This window comes from Fusarium phalaenopsidis (assembly GCF_050370095.1).
Source record: "Fusarium phalaenopsidis strain FUZ10S chromosome Unknown contig_32282, whole genome shotgun sequence".
Lineage (NCBI taxonomy): Eukaryota > Fungi > Ascomycota > Sordariomycetes > Hypocreales > Nectriaceae > Fusarium > Fusarium phalaenopsidis.
Window position 1 is genome coordinate 456,802 of NW_028145415.1, and position 14,522 is coordinate 471,323.

General features: G+C 51.8%; 6 protein-coding genes across 6 annotated transcripts; 3 read left to right on the plus strand and 3 right to left on the minus strand.

Annotated features, from left to right (window-relative positions):
* Nucleotides 1-175: 175 nt before the first annotated feature.
* On the minus strand, nt 176-1,057 carry LRP88_01903 (uncharacterized protein; the record flags this gene model as incomplete). Its single annotated transcript, XM_083238575.1, has 1 exon — nt 176-1,057. One exon carries the CDS (start codon nt 1,055-1,057, stop codon nt 176-178), a length of 882 nt encoding a protein of 293 aa, XP_083105683.1.
* A 1,419-nt stretch (nt 1,058-2,476) lies between these two features.
* On the plus strand, nt 2,477-4,435 carry LRP88_01904 (transcription factor domain-containing protein; the record flags this gene model as incomplete). Its single annotated transcript, XM_083238576.1, has 1 exon — nt 2,477-4,435. The coding sequence occupies one exon, from the start codon at nt 2,477-2,479 to the stop codon at nt 4,433-4,435; it is 1,959 nt and encodes a 652-aa protein (XP_083105684.1).
* Nucleotides 4,436-4,884: 449 nt separating this feature from the next.
* LRP88_01905 (histidine phosphatase superfamily) lies at nt 4,885-5,700 on the plus strand (the record flags this gene model as incomplete). Its single annotated transcript, XM_083238577.1, has 1 exon — nt 4,885-5,700. The coding sequence occupies one exon, from the start codon at nt 4,885-4,887 to the stop codon at nt 5,698-5,700; it is 816 nt and encodes a 271-aa protein (XP_083105685.1).
* A 778-nt stretch (nt 5,701-6,478) lies between these two features.
* On the minus strand, nt 6,479-7,921 carry LRP88_01906 (uncharacterized protein; the record flags this gene model as incomplete). The annotated part of the gene is made up of 5 exons (XM_083238578.1): nt 6,479-6,975; nt 7,027-7,097; nt 7,151-7,268; nt 7,318-7,678; nt 7,733-7,921. The coding sequence occupies 5 exons, from the start codon at nt 7,919-7,921 to the stop codon at nt 6,479-6,481; spliced, it is 1,236 nt and encodes a 411-aa protein (XP_083105686.1).
* A 1,532-nt stretch (nt 7,922-9,453) lies between these two features.
* On the minus strand, nt 9,454-12,335 carry LRP88_01907 (uncharacterized protein; the record flags this gene model as incomplete). The annotated part of the gene is made up of 5 exons (XM_083238579.1): nt 9,454-10,333; nt 10,398-10,475; nt 10,529-10,659; nt 10,885-12,132; nt 12,186-12,335. 5 exons carry the CDS (start codon nt 12,333-12,335, stop codon nt 9,454-9,456), a joined length of 2,487 nt encoding a protein of 828 aa, XP_083105687.1.
* Nucleotides 12,336-12,872: 537 nt separating this feature from the next.
* LRP88_01908 (uncharacterized protein) lies at nt 12,873-13,697 on the plus strand (the record flags this gene model as incomplete). Its single annotated transcript, XM_083238580.1, has 2 exons — nt 12,873-13,086; nt 13,141-13,697. 2 exons carry the CDS (start codon nt 12,873-12,875, stop codon nt 13,695-13,697), a joined length of 771 nt encoding a protein of 256 aa, XP_083105688.1.
* Between the last annotated feature and the right edge of the window lie 825 nt (nt 13,698-14,522).

Here is a 14,522-nt window from a genome sequence, read left to right on the forward strand (position 1 = left end):
CACTGGCGAGTGGTGTTGTCTTTGAATATCCTTCAGGCTGTTAAATGGGTGTATGTATTACTCGATTCTGGGTATCATTATTTTCGGTTCAACTCCAACAAGTGCTAACAAGCAGCTCTCAACTATCTAAGCCCACCTAGAACTTTTAGAAAGACCGCAGCAAAGTAGAGTCCTCCTAAGGTTGCATCGTGGTCTCTTCCATGGAGCCATCATCTTCGTATACCGGGGGACTAGGGAACAGCTCTTGGTAGAACGGTAAACACTCATCCACCGGAACATTCGACACCCTCGCAAAGTCGCTTAAAACGACTCGGTGCTGAGAACGTAGTATCCTCGCTACTCCCGTCCGTATGGATAGGTCGGGTCTTCCCTTGGGGAAATACTCCTTGACGAGCATCAGCTCGACGACCAGCGCGTGAGTTACTTCCACCTCATCTCCGTGACCGGTATCGTGTGCGTAGTTGATTGCACGGCCTTTTGTCTTTTTCAAGGAAAAGGCAAACTCCATGTCAAGAGTCCCAAGCATGTCGTCTGAGTTCCACCCGCTGTAGATACCATCTTCTCCCAAGACGGTCACTTTGCAGCGCTTCTGAGCCTTGTCGTCCTCGGATCCCCCAATCTCATTTGCGTGGCGATCACAGGCTAGTGCAATCGTTTTGACGGTTTCCTCCAACCTCCAAGAGCCTTTCCACAGTCTCCAGATCTGAACATTTTCTCCATTTCCAGGATAACTCGTGAGGCCGTCCATTGTCAGACGCACATTGTGGGTGCCATTGGGGTCGATGATGGAGCCGAAATGACAACCAATCTCTATCCCAGCTGCCTGAAAGATGCGCCTCGAGTACAGAGTTGAATTTGGAACCAATAGCGAACGTGCCACATCGAGGCTGCGCTTGAGCGTCACAATCCTGGGGGCTCCGCTCAATTGGCCCTTTCGTCGAACACAGGCCTCTGCTTCAAACTCGTATGAGACAGATGCAGTACACGTGTCCAAAGAAGGCGGTAGGTCGTCAGGGACTTGATAAGAGAAGGGATACTCGTACTTTCCGCGTTGCAGAGTGGCGGTTGGCGTGATGAAAGAACAGTGCTTCAATTCGGTTACTTGGTTTTTGCAGTTCCTGCACCCTCGTCTGAAAGGTTTCTTCTGAATGATGCGGAGGCGCAAAGTTGCGTGGAGCCTCTCTACCTCGACGGCATGATGTGCATCGAGGACCAACCGACCTTTGATGAGAGAACTATTGCGGTTCTGTGGATCGTTGAGAATAACCGTGGGAGGCGTGTCGATCTGACAGCTGAGCGAGACGAGAGAGGTTTTCGGATCTTGGTGTTTTTTGGACAAGGGAGATTTGATCAATGCCGACAGACCACTCATTTGAAAGAGGCCTGTGGGAGATCTTGAAGGGTCGGTTGGTTGGGGAGTTGTGCTCGGGCGAGAGACAAGTACCACAGACATGTTCTCGAGGTGATTGTGAGTAAGTATCTCGTGCAGGTCCAAATATGGATTTTTGACTTGATTGAATCGGTAGAGACAGGGAATAGAAGGATAAAGAACAAGAAAAAGGTGACGACGCAGCTCCGTATAAAAAGAACTCGTCCATTGCGGTCAAGTCAAAACCCAACACGACCGGGTTAACCTGCCAGGAAAGGCACCCCAAACAGATGCCCCATTGGATCTCAATGTCTCCACGCAAGATTTATTCTTGGCTAGCCGAGGATCACACAACATCCAGACGACGACGGTTGGTGAGCTGATCAGAGACCCTGGCTGAGAGTGGCGGTCTAACCCCTTGGGGACAAAATAACCGGTGCTTCACCTCACGGGCAGCCTGGGTCAGGAGATGATATATTGGGGTCTCCGCACTTTCTGGAGAATTAAGATGCGCAAGTGTTAAGACCCGTTTGATGTAATGCTTAAATGCTGTTATGCATTGTCATGAGGCAAAGTCACGATGCCCAACGATGAATGGTGAGTAGGCGGATGTCCGCTCACGCATGGCATGATTTTAACAGTGAGAATTCACATGTAACAAGTCAAAAAGCTCGGTACGTCATTGCAACACTCAGATTTACCTGTCAATAATGGGGTCCGCCACCGATGGATTTCGGTGCTTTGTCAGGTTCTTTTTCTTCTCTCTAGCCTCCCTCCGCATTCACAGGAGCTGACTATTCCAGTGGATTACCAATACACAATCTCTTGATGATGACAAAACGAGGCTCTATTACCAACTCCTCAAGATGGCGGCATTCTCGAATTCCCCAATGTCGTCGATTGAAGGGCATGGAGCAGTCGTGGTGACTTGCCAGAATAGGTCTAGCGGGTCCCGCTGCATACGCTTTCCCCAAAATGGCTCGTGACAGCGAGATGATATGACGACGGCTCGGGTTGAGAAGCCAGACAAGGCATCCCACAACGTCCAACCTCGATCGTTCCTATTTGAATCCCCTATTCCCGCTCCATACGCCGAACCCCTGAGAGATGCCAGCCGAGTCGCGTCCAGATGCCAACTCGAGTCAGGGACGGAAGAGCCGCACAAAGAGCTTCTCGGGATGTTGGACGTGTCGCGCCAAGCACGTCAAGTGCGACGAGGCGAGGCCGACGTGTAACCGTTGCCAGCGATCCGGTATCGAGTGCGAGGGATATGAAGTGAGGCTCTCATGGACGTCGGTGAGGAACCCTTCGACGTTCCGTCCGAGGACCACGTCGAAGCGGAAAGCGGCGCAGAGGGCCACCAACAGGCTGCTTCAGACGAGGCCATTGGATGTTGTTGAAGAGACAGATTCTCCTCAGGAATCATCTGCTGCAGATCCAGAAGATGCCGCACCACCCGAAGAACCATTGTCCGGGGAATCCGCAAGCCAGGATCTGCAACCAGAGTCTATTTCGCCTCCTGAATCTGGCCAATATCCGCGGCCACATGTCCAACAAGAATCCTTCAACGGCGGGCTTAACTCCCGGATCTTTCACTCATACGAGCTGCTAGGCCAGGGGCTAGCTACAAGACTATCATATGTCCCCGTCCAGCAGGAGCAGGAACAGCATCAGCCTATCCCAGACCAACCTAGAAGCTGGGACCAGAGTTCCAGTACACAAGACAACGTCAACGCCTCAAACGGCCTCACGCCTGCCAGTATCGGCGATCTTAGTACTGGCAACCTGGTCATTACGGGTGTCTCTCAACCCACATCTCCTTCGCCAATCCGGAGTCACGAGCAGTATCAACACGAGGGGTCAGACACCCATACAACACGTCATCTGGACACTCTACACAATCCCGGCCTTGAGTGCGAGCTTTTGGAGCATTGGACATTGCGTCTCTGCGATTCTCTGAATCCTGTTCCTGGAATTCATAACCCCATGCGAACAGCCATGATGCCCATCGCCCTTGAAGGATCTCGGACAGACTCGAAAAAGGCGACCGGCGCAACCGCACTGTTTCATCTCATCTGCTCAGCATCTGCGTTTCATCTGGCGCCGAAACGACCAACTCCCGAGTCTAGAAGAGCTCTTGAGAATGTGGCACTGGAGCATCACAACATTGGCATCACTCACCTAGCCCAAAACATCCGCTCCGATGATCGAAACCAGTGTGTGCCCCTCCTGGCATCCGTCGTCATGTGCATCATGAATGAAGCCATCACGCTACCCACGCAGTTCTGGCGCCTTCACTTTCGTGGAGCCGTCGAGTGGGTGAACCACATTGAGCCACAAATCTGGCGGCAAAGCGAAGCAGCTTCAGCTGTGTACCAAATGTTTATAGGGATGGCGACTCTCGTCCAGGCGCAGCTGCTGTTTGACGGCCACCAGACATCCTTTTGGCATTTTGCCTATGATCCAAGATCTCAGCCCGAACCGTATGCGCTCAACCTCGCGATTGGCCTTCCTCAGCCGATTCTCCAGGGGATCCATACCATGAACACCATCCAGATGCGTAGGAAGTCATTGAACGGACAGGCGCCGTCTCGTCAGGCTCTGGACCGGCTTGAGCTCGAACTATATCTCTCGGTGCCCGCCAAGCCGGATGCATCGACCAGCAGGGAATACGGCGACTTGATCTACCATCACGGCTGCACATTTTACTATGCGGCTTTGCTCTACATGAAACGTACTCTGAAGGACACTCCCGTAGCTGACGTGCAGCCGCTTATCAAGCAGTCGCTGAACCATCTCGAGGCGATGCAAACGAGTACCACCGAACGCTTCTCACCCATGATCTGGCCCGTGGCCATCATCGCGTTTGAGATCCTCGACGTCGGGATGCAGCACCGCATGCTAAAATGCCTCGACTTCTTCCTTGACAGATCGGACTTGGCCATCTGGGCGCAAATCAGACATCTGGTGAGGGATCTGTGGGCGCTGCGCAAGGGTCCGTCGGTCAACCTCAAGTGGCACGAGACACTACTCGGGTCCATGAGTGACAGCTTCATGCTGCTGTGAGCACGGCTATAACTGCCGAACTGCAGAAAAACCCTAGTTTCCTCGTCAATTTTCTCCCCCGTTACCAAGCGAGCTTATCTCTTGGCGGGGTCCCTCTGCTCGATCTCACCCATCTGCGATCTCAACTTGCTTCTTCCTCCCCACCATTACTCAAGTTTTATGCACGTTTGGGCTCCTATGGGTCGTGATTCGAACCTCTGACGATTAGCAGATCCAGCACGTTGCAGGAAAAGCCGCGCTGAGTTGCCAGAAGAGGCTTGGTGGGTAAGCTCGCCTTTGACGCGCCTGGATGGGGCAATGGACCCCGAAATCCGCACCAAGCGGTAAGAGCGGTTCAAGGCGAAGTTCGGATGGATTTTTCGCTGGTTATCTCTGGGGATTGATAAATATCTTTAATCTACAGTCGATGTTCCATGGTTCTACCAACCCAATTGCATCCTCCCTTCACCATGTCGAGCCAAGTTACCCTCCATTGCGTCCGCCACGCCCAGGGCTATCACAACCTTGGAGCTGAATTCTTCAACTTGAGGGACCCCGCTCTGACACCTCTTGGCGAAGAGCAGTGCGCTAAGCTCCGACACGATCAGTTCCGGGATCAATCCAAGATAAGGCTTGTCGCATCTTCTCCTCTGGTCCGAGCCATCCACACAGCATGTCTCGTCTTTCAGCCTACCCTTGAGACGCAAATTCTTCTCGCCATTCCGGAGGCTCAGGAGATTTTTGACTATGGCAGTGACACTGGAAAAGAGCCCGAGTTTCTGAAGGAGACAACAGATAAGCATGGGTGGCCTGTGGATCTCAGCCTGGTTGGTCGTGGTTGGAACAACAAAGATCTCGACGGACCAAACAGTCCCGTCAGTCCAGCCTGCGCAGCCCGCGCTCGCATAGTTCGAAGGATACTCCGAGAAAAAGCCAAAGAACTAAGCAAAGATACGGACGAAGAGATTCACATCGCCCTCGTAGCCCATGGGAGCTTCATGCACTACCTAACCAACGAGTGGGAAAACAGCACACGCGGTTGCGGTACAGCCTGGAGGAATTGTGAGGCGAGAGCCTACAATTTCAAGGATTTTGAGGATGACGGGGCTTGGCTCGTTGAGACTGCTGAGAGTAGGGAGAGGAGAGGTGTCGAAGGACCTCCTGCGTCGTTGGAGAGGCAAAAGGAGTTGTATGAAGAGACCATGGATGGATGGGTTGGGCAGGGTTTGCCGGATTTGAGATCTGTTACTACTGCTTCGGCCAAGGAGCCTCGCTCGAAATTGTGATGGGCATGAGCTATATGCTGCCTGTTGACAGACTTGCAGAGACTGCAGAACGCTTTTGGGGTGATTGGAGAGTAAAAGGAAGACTGCATAGTTTGACTACCAAGGTTGGCTTTGTCGACAACCTATCATTAGATATAGAATGCGTTAACAGATTTTTGATAGAGTGACTTGGGAATGCTTGGCCTACCCCGAAGGACCAAGATAAATAGTTTAGAGATAGAGATATAAAAGTCACCATTGTCTTTCTCTTCTTATCGATAACGAGTCATCTCAAGTTGGATGTCTGATGAGCGCCTTAACCTAGAGCAGTGGCAGGGTTATGAATACCCTCAAGGCCTGAAACAGGGCACAACCCTTATGAACGGTACACGTATAGTAAGATTTACATCAAGTTATGCTTATGCTCACATGGTGTTTTTCGGCTTTGGGTTCTAATGCCGGCACGTATTAACACCTGTGTTCTTGGTTGTTGTGGCTGATGGCTTCTCTTGGAAGGGTCACCAGGTTTTGGCCATTGTCTTGCTTATTGTGATACTGATACCACAATCAAAGCTGGATAGTACCGACATCAAGCTGATGTGAGAAATAATCAGGCCTACCCCAATATCCCAGCGCACTATCAACGTCCTAGTAATGATCAAGTCTCAAGTTATTTGCTGTTAATCAAATTTATACCGGCTAATACATATGAATACTATACATAACGTCATTTCTATGCGGACATGTGGCCATAATTATACAAACTAAAAAACAAATAAACAAACGCAATGCAAACCGCTCATTTTCTCCGCGGTGGTGGTGATAACCCCTGTTGCTCCTGATCTACCGCCAACCCAATACTCGAATGAGACCTCCTCTCATGCCCGTACTCCATACTTCTTTCACTCTCGCTTCCCCTCCCTAATGGCCAATTATCGGACCGTGGTGATGTTGGTGACATGACGTTGGCTACTGGTGTGATTTCAGGTGCTGGGTTCTTGTCCCAGAATTGGAAACCTCCTGTTTCTTGCTCTTCGGGTATGTCTCTCAACTCTACTCGCTCGGGGTTTCCGGCGGCTCGTTCTTCGGCTAGGGGTAGGGGGGCTGAGATGTGCTTTGTGCTGCGGGACTGTGTCCAGCCGGTGCTTTTTCCGCCATCTGCTGTTGAGTCGAGCCTTCTTGATGTGAGGGATGTGTGGATGTCGCGGAGGATTGGTCGGAGGATGGGGATGCATTGGACGATGATTGTTCCGGCAACCTCGGATGAGTACCAGATCTGAGACATTCCGTTGCGCCCTGTGAGGGATTGTTAGTGAGAGTTGATGGCAGTGGTTTAATATCACTTACACATATAATGCGAGTCACGGTCGTTCCCTTGATCCTTCCATCCAACGCGTATAGCCGCAACAATCGCAACACTATCAGATCGTAAGATAACCATCAAAGACGCGTGAATGGTTTTGATACTCACATCATTCCCAGACTCATAGTGAGGCAGAGTCCAACTTTTTCTGCCCTCCGCATTTCTAATGATCGTGTGATTAACCAAGGAAAAGAAGCAAAGACAAAGTCCATAATGATGTTGTAGACTGGCAACGGGTCAGCAACGACGTCTCCCTTGAGGAATAGGTGACTCACCATTTCCTCCCTCTTTGAAGCTATCCCGAAACTTCCACCCAATGCAAAAATCGAGCCGGTACCAGTTCTGATAGCTGTCCTTGTCGCACACCTTGGCCCACTGAAAGATGACCTTCAAGATCATCCAGATGTTCATGGTGACGATGCAGAACCAGAGTATTCCTTGTTGCCACCGGTTGCTCATTCGAAGGAGTGTCACGCCAAAGGCCGTCTTTGTCCATGCTTGGCCGATCAGGTTGCCGCATGATGAGATGTTGATGAGGATGTGCATGCGGTCGTCCCATTGTTGCTTAGAGTTTTCGAGGACGTAGCCGTTGCCGAATTGGTAGACGATGAGGGAGTCGGTTGCGAGAAGGACGGCCTTGTAATTTGTTAGTTGCTCTGTTGGTACAGGGGGCATTAATGAGACACTCACCCATGAAACAATGAGTATGTAGTCGTCATACCACATGCCATGCCGTCGAGTTATCTTTACCCATAACCTCAAAGCCAGGAAGGCTGTCGCACCGAGGAATAAACACCAAAGACCAGCGTTGAGCTCTGGATACGGATTGATGAAGCCATGGACAGGCTCGTCGTCGTCGTCGCGAGGCGTTAAGCTCATGGCTTTTTGCTACATTCTCGGCCGGCCGCGGGTCTCTCTGTAGGAAGGCGGCGCAGGGGAAGAAGTAAAAAAAGAGGGAAGTGAGACAAAGAAGAGTAGAAGAAGGGACGGGAAAAACAGACCAAACCCCGCGGCAAACATGGGTTCACTTCCTTTCTTACGTCCTTTTTTGCCGGTAAAGGTATAAATTGGACGTGCTATGTGCAAGGGTTCCCCCCTTGTTCATCGGGGTGTCGCGTTCAATCGGTGGAGGGGGCGTGAGAGTCTCCATCAAAGTTTCAAGAATAAGCCTCGAACCCACTCGTCGTCGCCTGAGAAGTATTAGTAATTCTTCTGTTTGAAACGGGGAGAGCGATAACTGACGTAACGGATCAATACGATAGACGAGGGAAAAAAGAAACATGGCTCAACTGCCGTATCAAGCTGAAACGAAAAACGATGCCTCTAGGAAGCCCGACGACACAGTTAGAGTTTAGGTGAGGCCGTGTTCCCGCAGATGATGAACCTGACACGAAGCCCTACGCAGGCGTGGTTTCAAGCCTCTCCACCACCGGGGGGAGGACCCAGCCAGCTTCCAGGAAGAGATTGCTGCCCGCGCTTCGCTAGAGTTTCGTGAAACGATAAAGTCTGGCGGTTCCTGCAGGAGTACCCCTGTCGCGGGAGCTAGCCTGACGCTTCCTATACGTGGCATAACGCTCCCCGGATTGATGGCCCTCCCCCCTTGAGCTTGGACCTTTTCCCTTCAAGCACACTGACGTTTTTGGAACAAGGCATCTGTGCAGCCATGTGGTTACTTTTAGCAGTCAGACACTCAAGGAACAGTGGCATGTGGCCAGTGGCGGCCTCTCGGTGACTGAACAGAAAACAAGGTCTTTCGTCCGTCGTTGGTTTCAGTGGCTTATTTCTGTGTCCGGACTCTACGCCGGCTCCGGACCCTCGATTTGGGATTCAAGTCCGGTTCTGTAGCCATCGAGACTTTTTTTTTTAAACTCTCGTCATGTCCGAGGCCCCCGAGCCGCAGATAGATTACACATGTGAAGATTCTTTCAGCTCCGATTGATTAATACGGCTGGTAAGATCGCGGGTTGAGCCGTCTGCAGTGCTGTTTATTTGAGAAATTCCCGTGTCCGAGCCCATATCTCCTGAACAAGGTGAACAAATCTCCCGATGACCAGTCTTTTCAAAATGTGATCGTCCTCCAGGAAAACGGTAAGAAACACTTAATCTTGCAGCAAACAGTCTCTATAACAACCTTGCCGCCCAACAGGATCCAACAACCAACACGCTGGGTTCGGTTCACTCTGGGTACCGCAAAATGCGTGCAGATTAGCATCATGTCATGCAGCTGGCTATGGAGTCTCGGCGAAACGCGCGACATGGTCATGTCATCTTTCCCTGCATGGTCGGCGGGGCCGTGTCGACCCATTTCCATTCCAAGGAACACTCTGGCGGCAGTTGAAGGGGGAATAGTTTCAACATAATGAGGAGATGCAAACAAAACTGGATAATTCGTGAGTTATTTGTTGGTTATCCTAGCGTGTCTTGTCCTTTGTGCGGGCTACCACGACGACGGCCCTCACAACTCTTGTCCTATCAAACCAGTTGAACAACCGCCCAGCTAGTTTGAAACCACCCAGAGACACTCCGTATTCTGCGAGTAACTCATCCTGTCGATCCATAAACTTGACCAGCCCCGAAAAGACATCATCGGTAATCTCCTTGATTGTTATAAGGTTGCGGTCATATCCGCACTCGACCAGCTGATCTCGGTATTCATTCTCTGTCAGAAATGTCTTGAGGGGACATCCCATAATCTTGCCGATGATACGAGCTTTGAGTTTATTCATGGCAGAAGCTGATTCGTTGATGAGGAGATCGAATGCCATGAATTGTGCATCGAGCTCTCTGGCTGCGTGTTCAAAGACGGGCTTCCTCGACGGGGAGAAGTGGTATAAACAATCAAGAGCGAGCAGCCATCGTTCGTTGAACCTCTCGTCTGCCAACGAGTAGACAGCATCTGCCACCTGAGGAGTCCATGTCTCGGGCTTTGCAGCGTTGGCGCAAAACAGCTTGAAAGATTCAGCAGTAACCACTCCTGCATCGTCGCCAACGTTGACTATCTCACGGTAGATTTTTCGTCGTGATGTTTGAACCTGGGCTTCGTTGAGGGTGAGGCCCACGTAACGAAAGTCATCCCAGTTCTGTGACTGGGCGAGTCGTGCGAGTTCCCATGTTTGATCGCCGCAGCCAAAGCCCAGATCTAGGATGGCGAGAGATCCACGTGATCCGGTTGCGAGGAGTTCCTCGTCTAGCAGTCCAGCGGCGCCGATGACTTGCTTGAGCAAGGCTGCAGAGGATTCGTGGAAGTCCTTGATGGGTTCGCCTGAGGGGGTTTTCCTGGAACATGTCAACCTACCGTTGTCCATATGGAAGCGGATACCACGAAGGTAAGCTTCTGGGGTTTCGATAGTCTTACCAGTATCCAACGTTCATCCACATGGACGGTGGGGGAGATCTGATGTTGAGCTTCCAGTGCCCCAGACCGTAAATGTCGCTTTTGTGCAGAATGGTAGTGCCAATGAGCCCTGCAACAACTATCGTAAATACGATACCCCAGAAGAATCCAGTGGCGAAGCCACCCTGTGTCGAAGATGAGTCCATCTTAAAGTATCTCGCCAACAGCCACAACCTCCTTCAATGTTGCTTGCGAAAGCTGGCGTTATGATGGCTTCGTTTAACTGGCCTGATGTCGGAGGGACCCACATGTTGATAGCTGACTAAGAATTGTGCATATGCACACATTGAATTATGCTCGTATCGTATCTATCTATGCTTAAACAAATGCTTCTCTCATAAACTCATGGCTCAATGTCAATCAATATTCATTATTCCTCCCATGGAACCGCGACCCCAAAATCTGACGCGATCCTCATTGCTGACACGACGCATCCCTCAAGAAGAACCATGCCGTCCCAGCACCAGGCCCCCGCCAACCAGACATTGTCCTGCCCGTTGACCCAAGCAGCCGCTGTGTCATCCTGCTTCTTAGCGGACCTCGAATCCCCTACGAGCTGCTGCACCAGGGCCTGGCCCTCGGTGCTCCGCAGCGTCCTTGTGAATCTCGCTCGGCGGAGGGTGGTGGCTTTCAATTCTTGGTCTTCTTGCAAGGGGCATGTGCTGACGACGACTCGGCTTGGCATCGTGTGCAGGGCCTCGGTCCGGGCGCTATCTGACTTGGGGAATAGCGTCCTCAGCGTGATGGTCTCAGATGGCGACGTGTCGGCGAGGTGATGCATGCAGGAGCTGACACTCTTGTCGCTGTCCTTGACTACGCACATGTTTGCTCCGGTTTGGGGCTTCAGGACGGAACTCTCGACGCGACGTGTAGGGAGTCTTGAGAGCGTCGGTCGCAACGGCTTGAAGATTGCCCCAGCAACATCCGGCGACACGGCAAGGACCACACGATCGAAAACCTGTTCCTCGATGCGCGATGACCCGTCGACTGTCGATTGCCAGCGAACAATCACCGATTCCCCGTCCGCACCTGGCGCAGCTTCGATCACTCGGCTGTTTAGATTCACATCCTCCACGCCCTTGGTCAACCTTGCCTGTACCTGCGAGACGCCCCCGCAGACTGTGTAGTGATGCTGCCCGTGGGAGCGCTTCTTGTAATTGACAATATCGCTCGCAGGGAACGCAAGGAGCTCGTCGTGAGAGCAGGTCGACACACCGCTCAGCAGTGGGAGCAGGTAATGCGATGTGTATCGTCGGGGCAATCGTATTCTCTCGAGGTAATCGGCCAGCGACTCGCTGTATCCCGATGCCGTCGCGTGTCCCTCCAGCGGGGAAACAAGGAAGCACGCCAGCGTGAACCAGAATTGACAGACAATCAGGTACAGGATCTCGATGATGTGGGCCAGCACACTGCGATTGCCGGGCCACGGCGGTGGCATCTGGTGCAGGTTCGACGCGTGCACAAAATAGCTCTCGTCGGGTCGGTCCGTTCCATCGCTGTTCGTCGGGAATGCCTTTGCAAAGACAAAAAGGAAGCGGGTCGGGTGCAGGGGGATTCGAAGGTGGTGATACATGCGCAGTAAGTGATCGTAGTAGCCGCCAGCGTTTGCGCGCATGGGCAAGTCGATGCGCTCTGTCAATTCGGTTTCTTCATTTTTGACGGTAACGGAGGCGGAATCGAAAGAAAGGCGGTCGGCCTGCGAGAGTCAGAATTATCGCGACGCTTCTGTTTGTTGAGATGTCTCCCCACCTGCTCAAACAGCGTCACCGAATACCGTTCTCGTTCATCACTGCGCAAGAGATACGCTGTCGTCAGTCCAGCGAGCCCCGTGCCAATAACGGCGACCTTCTGTGCGACGAGGTTATGCCCCTTGGACGACACCTTCTGTGGTTGTTCCATTGAGCATGAGCAATTGAGTTTGCGCCATCATCAGCCGCCGCAACTGAAGTTTAGACTTTGACCCTTTCCCTCCCCCTGCCGCTTTTTAGCTTCTTTTTTCCTTCCCTTTTTTTCCACAACCATTTTTTCCCCCTGATTAATTGGTCAGTTCTTATTGGGAAGGTACCGTTGTGAGACCGGCGCAATTATTATGCTTCGCCGATGGCCGGTGCAACCATGGCCCCGAGCCGAGGCATGTTGCGGGTCGGTCAGCCTGTGTCTCAACAAATGCCAAGTTTTGCACATGAATTCGTATCGTAATTCAACAACTATCGATCGATTTGGTGGCTTCATACCATGGTTGACGTTTCTAATGCCCGTCCAATTGGCATATTGGTCGGATATCTCCTGACCTGCGCCGCCCTGACTGCTCGCTGTCTACGCCTTCTTTGGCGCCGTTCAAAGGTTTCACCTCGCCAAGATGCATCTCACCGCCGTAATGCGATACTTGTCTTCAGTGCCCTAGCGGCCGTCAGCCTTGCGACCACCTGGTATCATATGTTTTGCTTCTTTCAGTGGTCTTATCAACAGTGGGCTTTGTCTGCTTCAGCTGGTTTTGATGCCGACAAGCTTCACCTTGGGGAATGGCTTCGTGATACGACTCTTTTCAAGCAAGCTTGGGTGTCGACCCTCGAGAGGCCCCCGAGAGCTTGGTGGTCACTGCAGATTTTCGGGTTCTGCGCCATCTGGAGTATCATGCTTGCAGCTCAGTGTAAGTGAACCAGGGTTTCAATTGTGATGGGTGCTGACAACGTTGGGTTTACAGCCAAGAAGGGGAGAATCCCGCATCTCTGGATCTTCATGCTTTTAGGCCAGATCGTAGCCATCTCCTTTGCTGCGAACCTCTCCTTTCTTGCATTTACCGTCTTTGACGAAGGGAGCCCATCAGGGTCCGAGAAGAATGCAAACAAATCCAAGCCCGAGTCACGAACAGGACAAGGTTCCTGGCTGCCCCTTTCGTGGCTGGCCATTCTTGCAATCAACCTTGGCTGTGCTGTCGCCATTCCAAGCAATCTCGACCACCCTCAGTTCATGTTTCTGCTGCTCGCCCCTCATGTGCTCGCCTTTGCGCCGCTGCTGATGAACAGCATGTTCGCTACCCCTGCCCCTTCGCTATTATTGAAACAGCCACCCTTGGTCGCCCAGGTTGCAACCATGGCGATCTTGCTTGCTACAGCTATCACGGGTCTTACGAGAGAAGGCGGGGGTTGGGAGGATATCAAGATCGCCTTGTATGAGCATCCAGCTGTGAGCAGTGTAGGGTGGGACGTCATCTGCTGCTGGACGAGTTTTACCGCCTGGCATATCCTAGGCCGAGCATGAGCTTGACTAGTCTTGGGTGCTGGTTGAATCAAAGACCACAAGGTCAGGAAGTATGACCCATTCACAGTCCAGCCTCAAGTCTCGCATTCATACTCGGTAACTTGCTCCGTGAATATCATACCGCAGTCGTCATGGATGCTCGACTTCTAAAATGGGCAGAGTCGGCTGGCTTGATTGTATCTCACTTCAAAGCCTGTGTATACCTTGTAATTATCGAATAGAGGTGACCTCGCCCCCCTGTTGAGTGACTACTCCGGGGGCTATCCTACATTTACGTTCGGCGGGCCAGAGTTTGGCTCCAACGTTCTCAAGAAGCTGGCCCCTTGCCTTTCTCCTTTTCTTCCTTTACTGCCCGTTCCACGGCGTTGAGAAAGCAGCTTTGACATATCTTGAGCCTCTTGGTCGCGGGATTCAGCTTACAAGTGGTGCATTTACCCCCTTTCATAATTGGCTTTTTAACGTGATTGTTCGCCCGTACTCGCCCCTTTTCCCTGCACACTAGACAATAGAAACCTACAGCGATATCAACATCTTTATTGCATGATACGCACTTGCCCTCTTCCCTCCTCTTGGCGTTTATCATGTTGTGGCTGGCAACGTCGCGGAGTCTGCAGCTGTCGCAGTTTACACTGCCTTCGAAGGGGATCATGGCGGGACAATGCATACACTTTTTACATTTGGGCGTCTGTTGTTTGTGCGCCTCCTCTGCCTTTTGACTAGGCTCGGAGGGCAAGGGTTTCCTTTGTCTTGAGGAGCTCATGATCGATGACTTGGTCGCGTTGTAGGCGTACGGCTTGATTTATTTGCGTCTGAGCAGTACTCGTG